This window comes from Cricetulus griseus, chromosome 5, assembly GCF_003668045.3.
Source record: "Cricetulus griseus strain 17A/GY chromosome 5, alternate assembly CriGri-PICRH-1.0, whole genome shotgun sequence".
Lineage (NCBI taxonomy): Eukaryota > Metazoa > Chordata > Mammalia > Rodentia > Cricetidae > Cricetulus > Cricetulus griseus.
Window position 1 is genome coordinate 161,606,754 of NC_048598.1, and position 15,183 is coordinate 161,621,936.

General features: G+C 38.8%; 1 protein-coding gene across 2 annotated transcripts in view; it reads left to right on the plus strand.

The window, feature by feature from the left end:
* Scin (scinderin) overlaps positions 1 to 10,251 on the plus strand; it is a 72,601-nt gene extending 62,350 nt beyond the window's left edge. Inside the window, exons 13-16 of one of the 2 annotated variants that reach the window (XM_027419734.2) lie at positions 197 to 318; positions 7,541 to 7,618; positions 8,794 to 8,854; positions 9,539 to 10,251. In XM_027419734.2, the coding sequence (XP_027275535.1) occupies positions 197 to 318; positions 7,541 to 7,618; positions 8,794 to 8,854; positions 9,539 to 9,666 (389 nt within the window). In that variant the 3' untranslated portion in view covers positions 9,667 to 10,251. The remainder of the gene's footprint in view (positions 1 to 196; positions 319 to 7,540; positions 7,619 to 8,793; positions 8,855 to 9,538) is intronic. The other variant, XM_035445412.1, reaches the window with a different exon arrangement.
* The last annotated feature ends 4,932 nt before the right edge of the window (positions 10,252 to 15,183 follow it).

Below are 15,183 nucleotides of genomic sequence, written 5' to 3' on the forward strand. Positions count from 1 at the left end.
TGCTTAGCTGACTTCATCAGTAAATAATCATCTTTTGTATCATTAGAGTTGTGTAAGGATGCCTCCTTTAATTGCAAAAGTGTGGATGTCTTCTGGTATAATTAAGTTCGCATGAGATAATATCGCCATTAATGTAAAATCCTACCAAGCATGTGCTCTTGAATACACATTGGCTAACTCATTGTGTGTTCCATAGAGGAGTTCTGGAACTCTCTTGGAGGGAGAGGAGACTACCAGACCTCACCATTGCTAGAAACACGGGCTGAAGACCATCCACCTCGGCTTTACGGCTGTTCCAACAAAACTGGAAGATTCATTGTAAGTGTCTTAAATAGACAGAGGCTAATGTTAGACATTCTGTTCTGGTTCCAAGAACTTCCAGATGTGTGACTGCTGTGAGTCCTAGGTTAGTCTCTCTGTAAACTGTGGGTGAATATCTTCACTCTGTGCAGGATAGTTTAAGGCCCAATGATGTGACAGATGCAGAAACATCTAGAAAAATTCTAGAAAACTCATGTATATTAATCAAAATGCTCTTAAAAATAGCTACTTCATACCTGTTTTTAGCATTTAGTGTTTCCTTGTGAACTGTGGATGGCTGGTTCTGTTCATTAGTAATTAGATGGGGGAGCCATCATTGTTCATCCAAGTGTAAAATTTCCAGGTAGTTTCACAGAGGAATAGAAATTTTCTCCAGTTGGATTGAATGAAAAAAAAATGTCAGAGAGCTCTGTGACCCCCTGAAAATTAACTGACATCAGCTAGAATGTTTTGTTTTATAGTCATTTACAATTCAGGTAATTAGAAGTAAACTTAGAAGACTGTGAATGTCGATTGTGTGACACTATTCCTAGGGAGATGTGAACAAATGTCTACCCACACTCAGATAGGGAACCAATGACAGACCAGAGTAAGGAAACCACTGGTAAACCAATGGGTTTTACTAGTGTTACTTATAGGAACAGAAATGACTCAAAAACAGCTATATCATCAAACGGCAATTCCATGGACGACAGCGCATGAAAACTGGAAACCTGGAGTGCACTCACTGCATGACTTGCAGGCAGCTCAGTGGGTTGGAGAATGTCACTTACAAACATCTTGGCTGGCTGAGAGTGTATCTCAACAGTCCTTGCTTTCAATGGGAGAGACCTAATGTATCCAATCAGTTTCCTGGCCTTTCGGAAGTTTTTTAGTTGTTTACTTTCTGAGCTTAATGCAGATGACCCTGAGTCATAATGAGCTTCTTCCTAGATGAAATTTTCCATCTGGGAGGAAATTGCTCACAACAAAGTTTTAGTTTAAGTTGTTTTAACACAAATGTGGTAGTCTGGGGTGTTTAAATAGCAAGTATGGCTTTCTCACATTCTGGAGCCTTGGATGACCAAGACCTGTTATCTGGGAGGGCCCTTCTAGCATGGTCACATGACCCTGTCAGCTGACTGTCTCAGTACACGGCTCCTGTCACTGGGCCTGTCATGTGACTTCAACTAAACCTAATTACCTCACATCAGCCTCTGCCTCCTGATACTGAACACTAACATGCAGTCCATAACAGAACATCATTTTATATTGGGTTCTGAAATTTTATTGTGAGCTATAGCCACTTACTGCCACTTAATCAGAAAAGTTTGACCATCTCTGACCTGCTAGACTTCTGTGTGAACTTAGAGGAGGGATTCTTTTCATCCTGGTGAATACAAACAATTTTCATTGCACAAAATTTCCCAAGAGCTCACCAGATACATTACTAGAAATAAAGTGCTAAAGAAAATGTCCATTTATAAAGCATACTTGGAGCTTACAAATTATTTAACCTGAAATTTTAAGATGTAATAATGGATAGTGATAAATATTAATTATTGGGGCCACAGTTTGCCACCTACTTTGTAGAAAATCCTTGGACTTAAGAAAACACACACACACACACACACACACACACACACACACATCCTTGAAGTTGCTGTATTTATAAATTTACTGTCTGAAAAGTCTATTTTATTATTTTGAGTATTAGTAGGATACTGCGTTGTATACAAACAGCTTCTATTTTGGCATATGATTTATACATACTTTTGTTTTATTTGCTAATATTGCTAAAATAAAACTTTTTATTTTATAATTTTACCCATGATACTGTATTTAAACAATTCCTATGTATCCCTCTCGCCCACCCAGTGCCATCCAGTTCTCCCCATCCCCTCTCACATTTATGACTTCTTTTTGTTACATTCACACATACACACCACATCAAGTTCATTTAGTGTTGCTTGGATGCACATGTGTTAAAGCTTGGGATTGGACATAAAGGGGCTCATCCTTGGAGAAAACCAGTTTTCTCTCTCTCAGTAGCATAAGTTTCCTGTAACTCTTTTTTTTTTTTTTTTCCCCGAGACAGGGTTTCTCTGTGTAGCTTTGGAGCCTATCCTGGCTCTCGCTCTGGAGACCAGGCTGGCCTCGAACTCATAGAGATCCGCCTGCCTCTGTCTTCCGGGTGCTGGGATTAAAGGCGCGCGCTACCAATGCCTGGCATAACTCTTCATAGGGATAAGGCCTTATAAAATTACCCCATCCACGTTGGCATGTTGAATGGTATTGTCTTATCCAGGTCTCATTTAGGCAATCATATCATTGTGATTTCATGAGTGTAGCTTCTTTGTCATGTCTAGATGTTACTACTTAGAAGCTGGAGTTGAAAGGCTTTCTCTGTGCAAGGTTTCCTCTTAGGTGCCTCCTTGTTACCTAGCTTTTCTGGGCCTGTGGATTGCAACCTGGTTATCCTTTGCTTTGCATCTAGTATACTCTTATGAGTGAGTACATACTGTGTTTGTCTTTATGTGTCTGGGTTGCCTCATTCAGGATGATTTTTTCAAGTTCCATCCAATTGCCTGCAAATTTCATAATGTCATTGCTTTTTTACTGCTGAGTAATACTCTATTTTGTAAATGTTATCACACTTTCTTTATTCATTCTTTGGTTGAGGGGCATCTAGGTTGTTTCTGTCAAGTTCTGCTTATTAAAAATAATGCAGCTGTGAACATAGATGAGCAAGTGTCCTTGTGGTATGATTGAGCATTCTTTGGGTATATGCCCAAGAGTTGTTGGGTTTCTGAGAAACTGCCACACTGATTTCCAAAGTGCCTTATAAGTTTGCACTCCCACCAACAATGGAAGAGTGTTCCTTTACTCCACATCCTCTCCAACATAGGCTGTCATCAGTGTTTTTGATCTTAGCTGTTCTGATGGTATCTGAGTCATTTTGATTTGCATTCACCTGATGACTAAGGATGTTGAGCAATTCCTTAAATGTCTTTCAACCATTTGAGATTCTTCTGTTGATAATTCTTTTTAGATCTGTACCCCATTTTTAAATTGGATTATTTGGTTGTTTGATGTCCAGTTTCTTGAATTCTTTATATATTTTGGAGATCAGCCCTCTGTTAGATGTTGGGAAGATCTTTTCCCATTCTGTAGACTGCTGTTTTGTCTTATTCACCACGTCCTTTGCCTTACAGCAGCTTTTCAGTTTCAGGGGGTCCCATTTATTAACTGTTGATCTCAGTGTCTATGCTGCTGGTGTTATGTTCAGAAGTAGTCTCCTGTGCCAATACGTTCAAGGCTACTTCCTGCTTTCTCTTCTATCAGGTTCAGTGTAACTGGATTTATATTGAGACTTTTGACCCACTTGGACATTTTTGTTCATGGAGATAGATATGGATCTATTTGCAATCTTCCATATGTTGACCTCCAGTTATGCCAGGACCATTTCTTGAAGATGCTTTCTTTTTTTCGTTGTACAATTTTTGGTTCTTTATCAAAAATCAGGTGTTCGTAGATGTGTGAATTTATGTCAGAGTTTTCAATGTGATTCCTTTGGTCCATGTGTGTATTTTTATTCCAACACCAAGCTGTTTTTATTACTATAGCTCTATAGTAGAGTTTGAAGTCAGGGATTGTGATTCCTCCAGAAGTTCCTTTATTCTGCAGGATTGTTTTGGCTATCCTGGGTTTTTTGTTTTCCCATATGAAGTTGAGTATTGCTCTTTCAAGGTCTGTGAAGAATTGTTTGGGGATTTTGATGGGGATTGCATTGAATCTGTAGATTGCTTTTGGTAAGATTGCCATTTTTACTATGTTAATCCTATTTGTCCAAGAGCATGGGAGATCTATTTTCTGATATCTTCCTCAAAGACTTCAAAGACTTAAAGTTCTTGTCTTATAAGTCTTTCACGTGTTTAGTTACCCCAAGATATTTTATACTATTTGTGGCTATTGTAAAGGGTAATGTTTCTCTGATTTCTTTCTTTTTCAACCCATTTATTATTTGTATATAGGAAGGCTACTGATTTTTTTTTTAGTTAATCTTGTATCCTGGTGCATTACTGAAGGTGTTTATCATCAGTTGTAGGAGTTCCCTGGTGGAGTTTTTGGGGTCACTTATGAATGCTGTCATATCATGTGCGAATAGTGAAAGTTTGACTTCTTCCTTTCCAATTTGTATCTCATTGATCTCCTTTTGTTGTCTTATTGTTCTATCTAGGACTTCCAGTACTATATTGAATAGATATGGAGAGTGGACAGCCTTGTCTTGTCCCTGATTTTAGTGGAATTGCTTTGAGTTTCTCTCCATTTAATTTGATATTGGCTATTGGACTATTGTATATTGCGCTTATTATATTTTAGTATGTCCCTTGTATCCCTAATCTGTCCAAGACCTTTATCATAAAGCAGTGTTGGATTTTGTTGAAGGCCTTTTTAGTATCTAATGAGATGATCATGTTTTTTTTTTCTTTCAGTTTATTTATTAGGTAGGTTAAATTGACAGAATTTTCATATGTTGAACCATCCATGCATCTTTGGGACAAAGCCTACTTGATCATGGTGGATGGTTTTTTTGATGTGTTCTTGGGTTCAGTTTGCAGGTGTTTTATTGAATTTTTTGTATCAATGTTAATGAGGAAGTTGGTCTGTAATTCTCTTTCTTTGTTGATTCTTTGTATCGTTTGAGTATCAGGGTAACTGTAGCCTCATAAAAAGAGTTTGGCAATGTTCCTTCTGTTTGTATTGTGTGGAACAATTTGAGGAGTATTGGTATTAGCTCTTCTATCTGGCCCTGGACTTTTTATTTGGTTGGGAGACTTTTAATGGCTGATTCTATTTCCTTAGGGTTATAGGGATATTTAAATTATCTGGTCTTGATTTAATTTTGATATGTTGTACCTATCCAGAAAATTGTTCATTTCTTTTAGATTTTCCAATTTTGTGGATCAGAGGTTTTTGAAGTATGACCTGATGATTCTCTGGATTTCCTCAGTGTCTTTTGTTATGTCCCCCTTTTCATTTCTAATTTTGTTAACTTGGATATTCTCTCTCTGCCTTTTAGTTAGTTTGGATAAGGGTTTGTCTACACTGTTGATTTTCTCGAAGAACCAACTGTTTGCTTCACTGATTCTTTGTATTGTTGTTTTGTTTCTATTTTATTGACTTCAGCCCTGAGTTTGATTATTTACTGTCATCCTGGGTGAGTTTGCTTCTTTTTGTTTTAGAGCTTTCAGGTGTACTGTTAAGTTTCTAATGTGAGATTTCTCTGTGTTCTTTATGTAAGCATTTAGTACTATGAACTTTGCTTTTAGCACTGCTTTCATAGTGTCCCATAAGTCTGGGTATATTATGCATTTGTTTTCAATGAATTCTAGGAAGTCTTTAATTTCTTTATCTCTTCCTTGATCTAGTGGTGATTTAGTTGAGCATTGTTCAGTTTCTTTGAGTTTGTATGCTTTCTATAATTTGTGTTGTTGTTGAATTCTAACTTTAAGCCTTGGTAGTCCAATAAGATACAGGGGGTTATTCCAATTTTTTTGTGTCTGTTGTGATTTGCTTTGTGACCAAATATGTGGTCAGTTTTAGAGAAGGTTACATGAGGTGCTGAGAAGGTATATTCTTTTGTGTTTGGGTAGAAAGTTCTATAGATGTCTGTTAAGTCCATTTGAGTCATAACATCTGTTAGTTCCCTAATTTCTCTGTTAAGTTTCTGTCTGACAGACCTGTCCATTGGTGAGAGTGGGGTGTTGAAGTCTCCCACTATTAGTTTGTGGGATTTGATGTATGATTTAAGCTTTAGTGTGGATGCCCTTGTATTTGTGGCATAAATGTTCAGAATGAGACTTCATCTTGATGGATTTTTCCCCTGTGATGAGTATGAAATGCCCTTCTTTATCTTTTTTGATTAATTTTAGTTTGAAAGTGTATTTTGTTAGATTTTAGGATAGCTACATCTGCTTGTTTCTTAGGTCCATTTGATTGGAAAATCTTTTCCTAACCTTAACTCTGAGGTAATGTCTGTCTTTGAAGTTGAGGTGGGTTTCTTGTATGTAGCAGAAGGATGGATCTTGCTTTCGTATCCATCCTGTTAGTCTGTGTCATTTTATAGGTGAATTGAATCCATTAAGAGACATGACCAGTGATTGTTAACTCCAGTTATTTTTTGTCATTGGTGGTGGTATTGTGTGTGTGCTTCCCTTCTTTGGGATTTGCTGGTGTGGGATTTCCTATTGCCTGTGTTTTCATGGGTACAGCTAACTTCCTAGGGTTGGAGTTTTCCTTCTAGTACTTTTTGTAGGGCTGGATTTGTGGATAGGTATTGTTTAAATCTGGTTTTGTCATAGAATATATTTTTTTCTTCATCTATGGTGATTGAAAGTTTTTCTGGGTAAAATATCTGGGCTGGCATCCTGTGGTCTCTTAGTGTCTGCAAAAGTCTGTTTAGGACCTTCTGACTTTGGGAGTCTCCATTGAGAAGTCAGAAGTCAGGCGTCATTCTTTTTGGGGGGTGGTTTCGAGGCAGGGTTTCTCTGTGGCTTTGGAGGCTGTCCTAGAACTACTAGCTCTTGTAGACCAGGCTTGTCTTGAACTCACAGGGATTCATCTGCCTCTGCCTCCCGAGTGTGTGCTACCACTGTAGGCGTCATTCTTTTTTTTTTTTTTTTGTATTTTTTTTATTAAATTATTAATATTTTCACATATACTTTCCCTCTCCCTCTCCCTCCCCCTACCCCCATTCCTTCTCCCGCACCTCCAACCTACCCCCCACCCCATCCACCCACCACTCCCCAGGCAGGGTAGGGCCCCCAACCAGGGTTCCACCAAGTCTACCAAATCTTCCTGTGCTGGGCCTAGTGCAGGCGTCATTCTTATAGATCTGCTTTTATATGTTACTTGGCCTTTTTCCTTTGTAGCTCTTAGTATTTTTCTTTATTCTGTATGTTTAGTGTTTTGAGTATTATGTGGTGAGGGGGACTTTATTTTTTGGTCCTGTCTATTTGGTGTTCTGTAAGCTTCTTATATTGTGTTATTGTGTGTATTCCTAACACAAATATTCTTGTGTTAGGAATATTTTAGATTTAACATTTTCTTCGATCTATTTCTTCTATTGTAACTTCCTTGCATTTGAGTTTTTCTTCTAGAACCTTCTGTAGTGCTTGATTTGTGGATAGACGTTCTTGCTGTATTGTTTGGTCATAAAGTTCTTCAAACATTTCAGATTGAGGAAGTTCCTGGAGAGTTCACCCAAGATGACTTAGCTGAAGATGATGTCATGCTGCTGGATGCATGGGAACAGGTATAGCTATATCTTGCTCATAACAAGAGGCTGGACTTATTGTTGGGAACTGACAATACTTGCTTTGAGAAATGGCAATTCAAATAATAAATGGGTTTGGGGACTTAGGTTATCCTCAAGAGAAATGCCACAGAGTTTATTGATTTCTTAGAGCTTCCACCTTTTAGAGCTTTAGGCAAAAACTTTTACTCTTTTTATGAATATGTACAATGCTGTCAGAGAGACCAACAAAATATTGAGAATTTCTCCTGAATTTTGACAAGATTTTCTAAGGAACCCATCCCTTTCAGGAAAAAATCAGGCACAGAATAAGTTTGAATATATTTCTGTTTCAAAGATTTCACTTTAGGAGAAAATTGGTAGTGACTGGACAGGACATATACATCTGGTGGTCTTTTAAAGTCTCTATGTAAATTATAACTGTGAAAAGGACAAACATATGTTAAGAATCAAATTATATAGAACAATATGTCAAACACTGGATTAGGAGTCTTAGAGTCAGCCACATACTTGTTTTCAGATCTCCTTCCTTCCTTCCTTCCTTCCTTCCTTCCTTCCTTCCTTCCTTCCTTTCTTCCTTCTTTTTGAGACAGAGTTTCTCTGTATAGCTTTGGAGCCTGTCCTAGAATTTACTCTGTAGACCAGGCTAGCCTCAAACTCACAGAGATTTTCCTGCCTCTGCCTCCTGAATGCTGGGATTAAAGGAGTGCACCACTACAGCCCAGCTAAAATTTAAACTCTTGATATGTAACTACTGTATCACTTTATAAAAGTTTTACATTGCACTAAACTACAAGAAAGCACCAGATGGAAGCCAGAGATCCCCAAGGACATTCAGAAATAAGCCCTGCCCCTACATGCAGTCATTTGCTGCTTAGACCTGCAGCTTGGGATGGAGATGACGGCCACACAGGCCCCACAGATGGATGCAAAAGCAAGCCCACTTTATAATTAGAGTAACTCACACAAACATGTTCCAGTGTGAACTGTAGTCAGAGCCGTTGCATGTAAGCACAAGGGTCTCCCGGTGAGATGGAGTCTTGAGAAAGCAACAGGGCTTCCACAGGGCCCACATTCACTTCCTTCCTGGGTGGATTCTAAAGGTGAAATGGTGTGTGGGCAAAGCACCAAGTCAGCATGCCATATACAGCACACACTTCTATTCTGCTTTTCAGATCTTTATTTGGATTGGCAAAGATGCCAATGAAGTTGAGAAAAAGGAATCAATGAAGTCTGGTAAGCTGTCCTGGGCAGAAACCCAGCATGGGCATCACAGCTGGCCTGCCTAGCTTCTCTCATCCTAATCCTGTCTTCCAAAAATATGTATCAAATTAGAATTCTAGCTGTCCATCAGAGCTTGAGTAACTGTTTGTTTGTTTGTTTATTTATTTATTTATTTGTATTTATTATCTATACAGTGTTCTGCCTGCATGTATGCCTGCAGGCCAGAAGAGGGCACCATATCTCATTACAGATGGTTGTGAGTCATCATGTGGTTGCTGGGAATTGAACTCAGGACCTCGGGTAGAGGAACAGTCAGTGCTCTTAACCCTTGAGCCATCTCTCCAGCTCCGTAATAGTGTCTTTTAAAGTGAAAGAATTTCATAACAGATACAAGGAAAATGTTCTGTGGCCTAATTTAGAATATGATTATTTCTAAAAATTTCTGGTGTCCTTTTAAACACTGAAGGACACAGATAATCATATGGATAATCTCATAAATTTTGGAATTCTCTCAGACAACAAGGAGACTTTATAATGGTACTTTGCATGGCAGATGAGAGACATGGCTAAGACTGTTCACATTAGGTTACTTGGGGGCAAGAAGAATTCAATTCTCTACTTGGATGAAAGAATTTTCAGTGTGTATTTATTTCAATTTTGCTGAAGCTGAACTTTTGTCTTTTCAACTCTTTTTAGCCAAAATGTACCTGGAGACAGACCCTTCTGGAAGAGATAAGAGGACACCAATTGTCACCGTAAAACAAGGCCATGAGCCACCCACCTTCACAGGCTGGTTCTTGGGCTGGGACTCCAGGAGGTGGTGAACTGAGTTTCATAAAACCAGTTAACACTCTAGCTGCATCAGGGCAGCTGGCCCACCCTGTTGTTGGGTATTTGTTTACTTTTTGTTGTTTGGCTTTAGAAGATAACCCTCTGCCAAATGCTTATTTTTTTTAAATGACTAGTATGGGCGAAACCCCTTCCTCCTCCTTCTTTCTCCTTCCTTTTCCTCCTCTTCCACACCCTCCTCCTCTTTTCCTTCTTTTAAAAGGAATTGTTGTATGTTACTATATTGAAATAGCTTAAAGCAAACATTTGTTTTGGATCAATTTTGCTTTTTATATAACTTAAAAGACTATAAAACCTAGGGGAATTGAAGGAATTTCTTAATTCAGCAGACACTATTCAAACTTGTCTTACTACACAGAGGTGAGCACCACAGTGCTCCTGAGTGTTTTCCCTTCCAGGTGTTCTGTTTGTAGCAAGGGTTAGTTACTACTTGGATGCCACTCACTCCTAAGTGTCCTTTTCTAACATGAAATCACAAACCCTTCATGATGAAGCAAATTGTAGATCTACCAGTTTTTTGTATATTTGATTGAACATGCTTAATATCATAACAATATGTACTGAACGGTGTTTTTCATCATTAAAATACATCTTTTTGGAAAATGTTTTGTGTTGTGACATTTTAGTCAAATTAAGTTAATGATTAATTTTATAGTTTAATACTTTTATGTATAAGTAGATATGAATTTAACATTTCTTACATTCTTATTTAGTAGTCAAGTGACTTTTCTATGGTTTAAATATCACAGAGTGCATTAAAAAAAAAAAAAAAAAAACACAGGCTCAAGAGCCAGGCGTTGGGGAGGAATCTGGAACTCTAGTAACACAGACAGCAGACAGCCTTTGACAGAGAAGTGTTGGGTGCAGTTCTATAGTTTGAGAAGGTGCAGCTGGGTGGCTGATATTTTATCAATATAGGCTAAAGAGAAAACCAAAACTGGATGGTTAGGCCCAGGTAGGAGTGCCAAGCACAAAGCTCTTGAAGAGGAAACATACCAAAGAAGACAAAGATGGCAAGTCAAGGGCTGAGTCTGGAATGGTCCATCAACTAGAGATCTCAGTGAGGCAGTAGGATGAACAAGGATGTTCTAGAGAATGTTTTCCTGAGATTATTGACCTCCTTTACTCATAAATGTGAATTTTATAGAAACACCCATCTTTTGGGTGTTTTGATAATTTCCCTAGCAAAATAGTCCCTATGGATGCTAAAGTGGTTACCACCAAACTGTGGGCAACGGAGCGGTAATTTTCACACAGAGCCAAGTTTGCTTCCCAGGGCACAACTGTGAGAGCCTAGTGCCATTCAGCAGGGCCTGAGGATGCTGTAAACATCTTTTGATGTCCAGAATAACTGTCACCCACCCACAACAAAGAATTATCTGGCCTCAAATGTCAACAGTGCAAAAGCTAAGAATCTGTAAATGAGACTCCAGACCAGTGGTTCTCAACATGTGGGTCGTGACCTCTTTAGGGGTTGCATATCAGATATCCTGCATATCAGATAGTTACATTGTGATTTTTAATAGTAGCAAAATTACAGGTGTGAAGTAGCAACAAAAATAATCTTATGGTTGGGGGTCACCACAACATGAAAAACTGTATTAAAAGGATGGTTGAGAACAACTGCTCTGGACTTTAAAATACAAGCGTAACATTCTGTTACTATAGTGGACTTTTAAGGAAACAAGCTAAAATGGAGTTCTAGCAGTCCTCATGCTTAAAAATACAGTGTTTCACAAAAAAGGACCAAATAAAACAGTTAGATACACCTATCATATTCCTGCCTCATGAAATAGATGCTCTACCCAAGACTTAATATATTTAATAGATATATTATGTATGGATAGAAGTATACACATTGGGTTATCTCTTAAATACTTGCAAGCACTATAAATTTGATGTTTCTATTTGTGAGATTATCAAATATTTACTTAAATTTCTAATTGTATCTCTTAACTTTTTTGTTAAGACATTTTTATTCTTTGAACATTTCATAGATTTATACAATGTATATTGATCATCTCCATTTACTACCTTCCTCCAACTTCCCCAACTACATGTCTTCTTTTTTGTGATTAGTAGTTCATTTTTGTTACTGTTATTAATAACTCTGTAAGTCCAATTATTGCTGCTCACATTGAATCTCTTTTCTAATACCACTATAAAGATCACAATTGCAACACAATACTCATAGATTATCACATAGTTCTGGTGTTAGGAATTCTAAAACAGGTGGCTAGAGATGCATCTGGAATTCTAGGGAAGAATCAATCCATTTCCTTTGTTTGCCTGATTCTAGTGGCTATCTACATTCATTGGTTTGTGGACATTTTCTCTACCTTAGCAACTACCAAAATAGTATCTTCAAAAATGTCTGCCTCCATCTAGTGTCTGTCTCTGTTGGTCAAATATTTATTATTATTGAAATATAATCACATAATTTCCCTCCATTCTGTGTTCTGTATCCAACTCCTACCATGTCCCCTCTCATTTCTAGTCTCTCTTTTTTTTTGTTTTCCCTTATAACTTTTTTAAAATCTGATTCTCCTGTCTCTCTCTGTCACTGATAAGGACCCCTTTGTTTATAGTAGGTCCACTGGATTATTGGGTTCTGGGGTGATCCAAGATAATATTCTTATCTCAGAGTTCTGAATCACACTGCAAAGCCCCTTTGTTGTGTGAGATAACACACAGACCCACAACCTCTTTGTTAGGGTATGTGAACAGCTTTAGAGCTGTTAGTCAGGGCTATTAGTCAGCCTTGATAGGAAGATATGCAGTAAGCTAGTATCCTAGGTTGTTGGTATATGCATAGAAGCTGATATAGTGAAAAGTTGGTAATTTCCCTATATTCTGTTAGTCACACCTTCTGCCCAAAGCTTTATTTCTAAAATAGAAAACATGTGCTGCCTGGGGGAAATCGGATATGGATAATGTTTCTTCTCCATCCCAATCCTTGGGAAAGTGCTCTTCTTCCAAGATGGGAATTCACAAACTCAGGTAAAGAAAACAGTCTCAGGCTGGGTTCACAGATATCTACTGCTGTCTGGACTATTATGGGGAAATTGCTGGAGAATCTGTGGGAGCATCTGTGGATACCAGGGAGTTGGTGATCTGATTTAATAAGAAAAAGGTGACACCCCCCCCCCCAAGCCATTTCCTCTCTGCTTTGGAGTGGCATTTTCCTATTCTGGATCACAGGCTATCTGTGGGTTTTCTGTATTTGGACATTCAGTGAGGGCATTAATAGAATGATGCTATCAGAAGGTCCTTGGGTAGACAATGGGCCTCTAATGGTACAGGTTCAAACATGAAAAAAAACACTGTTGAGATTCTGACTTTTACATATAATCGTGCTTATAAAAGGTCAAGCATGCTTTATAAGGGCAAATATTGTTTTACGAGAACTTTTTCTGATAGCACCATGCACACCCACAAATGAGAGAGGGGGGGAGCCCTGAGTGAGTGAAATGAGTGAAGCCTTGACTAAATGTGTGTTGCTGACGTGGGCATAGCCCTCGGGAACCCATGCCACCTCTCTCTTTATAATCTATGGCATGTTCCTTAGGGTAGAGGTTCTTGCCAAGCACAGCAGTTCAGTACTTTTCAAATGAATTATAGAAATGACCTAGGAGTGGCTCTTTATATTCCAGAGACAAAACTGTCCTAAGCTAAGAAAGCATATAGGCAGTAATGGCCACCAAGTAATGATTCCCCAGTTTTTAGTGGAAACAGCTGGTAACAAAAATGTAGAACAATGTCTGATTTCCTAATAAGAACTAAAGGCACTTTGTGATTTATTAAAATTTTTGTATTTCTGAAATTTCTGGCTTTTTTTTTTTTAACACTTTACGTTCATTGGTTTTTAAGGACAACCAAAAATAAGAGTTGTCTTACTTAGGGTTCCTATTACTGTGATGAAACACCATGACTGAAGAAAGGTGGGGAGGAAAGGGTTTATTCAGCTTGCATTTCTACATCACTGTTCATCATTGAAGGAAGTCAGGACAGAAAGTCAAGCAGGGCAGGAACCTGGAGGCAGGAGCTGATGCAGAAGCCATGGAGGAGTGCTGCTTACTGGCTTGTTCATCATGGCTTGCTCAGCCGTCTGTCTTATAGAGCACAGGACCACCAGCCCAAGGTGATACCTCCAACTGGGATCTTCTCCATTGATCATTAATTAAGAAAATGCCCTACAGGCTTGTGTACAGCCCGATTTTATGGAGGCATTTTCTTGATTGAGATTCCTTCCTCTTAGATGATGTTAGCTTGTGTCTAGTTGATATAAAGCTATCCAGCACGAGAGGATAATTTCCCTTGATTATTCAGGGATGGCTTTTCCTACCAGATGAATAAACAATTCATTAAGTCTAGGTGGAACCAGTTCCCTTCATGATTCCTTTCTTAGTTACCATTCTATTATTTTGAGGAGACACAATGACCAAGATAACATTTAATTGGGTGATGGTTTACAGTTTTAGAGTGTTAGTCCATTTCCATCATGGTGGGTAGTAGGCCAGAAGGAAGACGAGCACGGCACCAGAGTGGCAGCTAAGGTCTTGCATCTGATTCACAAGCAGGAGGCAGAGAGAGGAAGACTGGCCTGATGTGGGCCTTAGAAACCTCACCCCAGTGACATACCGCCTCATCCTTCCTAAGTAGTCCAACAACTGAGACCAAGCATGCAAATATATAAGCCTTAGGGGACCTTCTCACTCACACCACCATATTCCACTCCATGGTCCCCATAGGGTTGCAGCCATATAATGTAAAACACTAAGAGTCTAGCTTCAAAAGTCCCCATAGCCTTTCATGGTTTCAACACTGTTTAAAAGTTCAAAGTTTCCCTGAAACGCAGGCAATCTCCTATTTGTAACCCCCTGTAAAATCAGGAAGCAAATTACATACTTCCAACACACAGTTAACTAAGACTGCTGCTTCTCAGCTTCCTTTGGTTGGTCTAAAGCAACGTGGTTGATTCCAGTGCTAACACAAAGCCATGGGACAGCGCCTGGTGTCTAGATAGGTCCCATAGGTCCCTCAAAAGACCCTTGGGAAACCTTGGCCCAGTCATTAACTGGGCTGAGCACACTTAGTAAATCATGACATTGACTTTCACCCTCAGTTTTTCTATAGTGAAGCATGTTTTATTCTTGCTTATTTACCTAACAGACTTCGCTGCAGACCAACACCTGTAGGAGGTGAGGGGCTAGGGGCAAAAGGAAGGCAACTGAAAGGAAGAAGGAATTAATAAGAGGAGGGCCTCAGTGAGCAAGACCAAATAGTTCAGTGGTAGAGCACTTGTCTAGCAGGTGCAGCATTCCGTATTTCATCCTTAGCAACACACACACACACACACACACACACACACACACACACACACACACACACTACAGAAGAAGTTATAACCATGTGTTTAACTACTTGGCAAAAAAGAAGTGAAATTAAAGAGCCATTACTGAGTGAATGAATAAAACAAAGGTGGTGAGGGT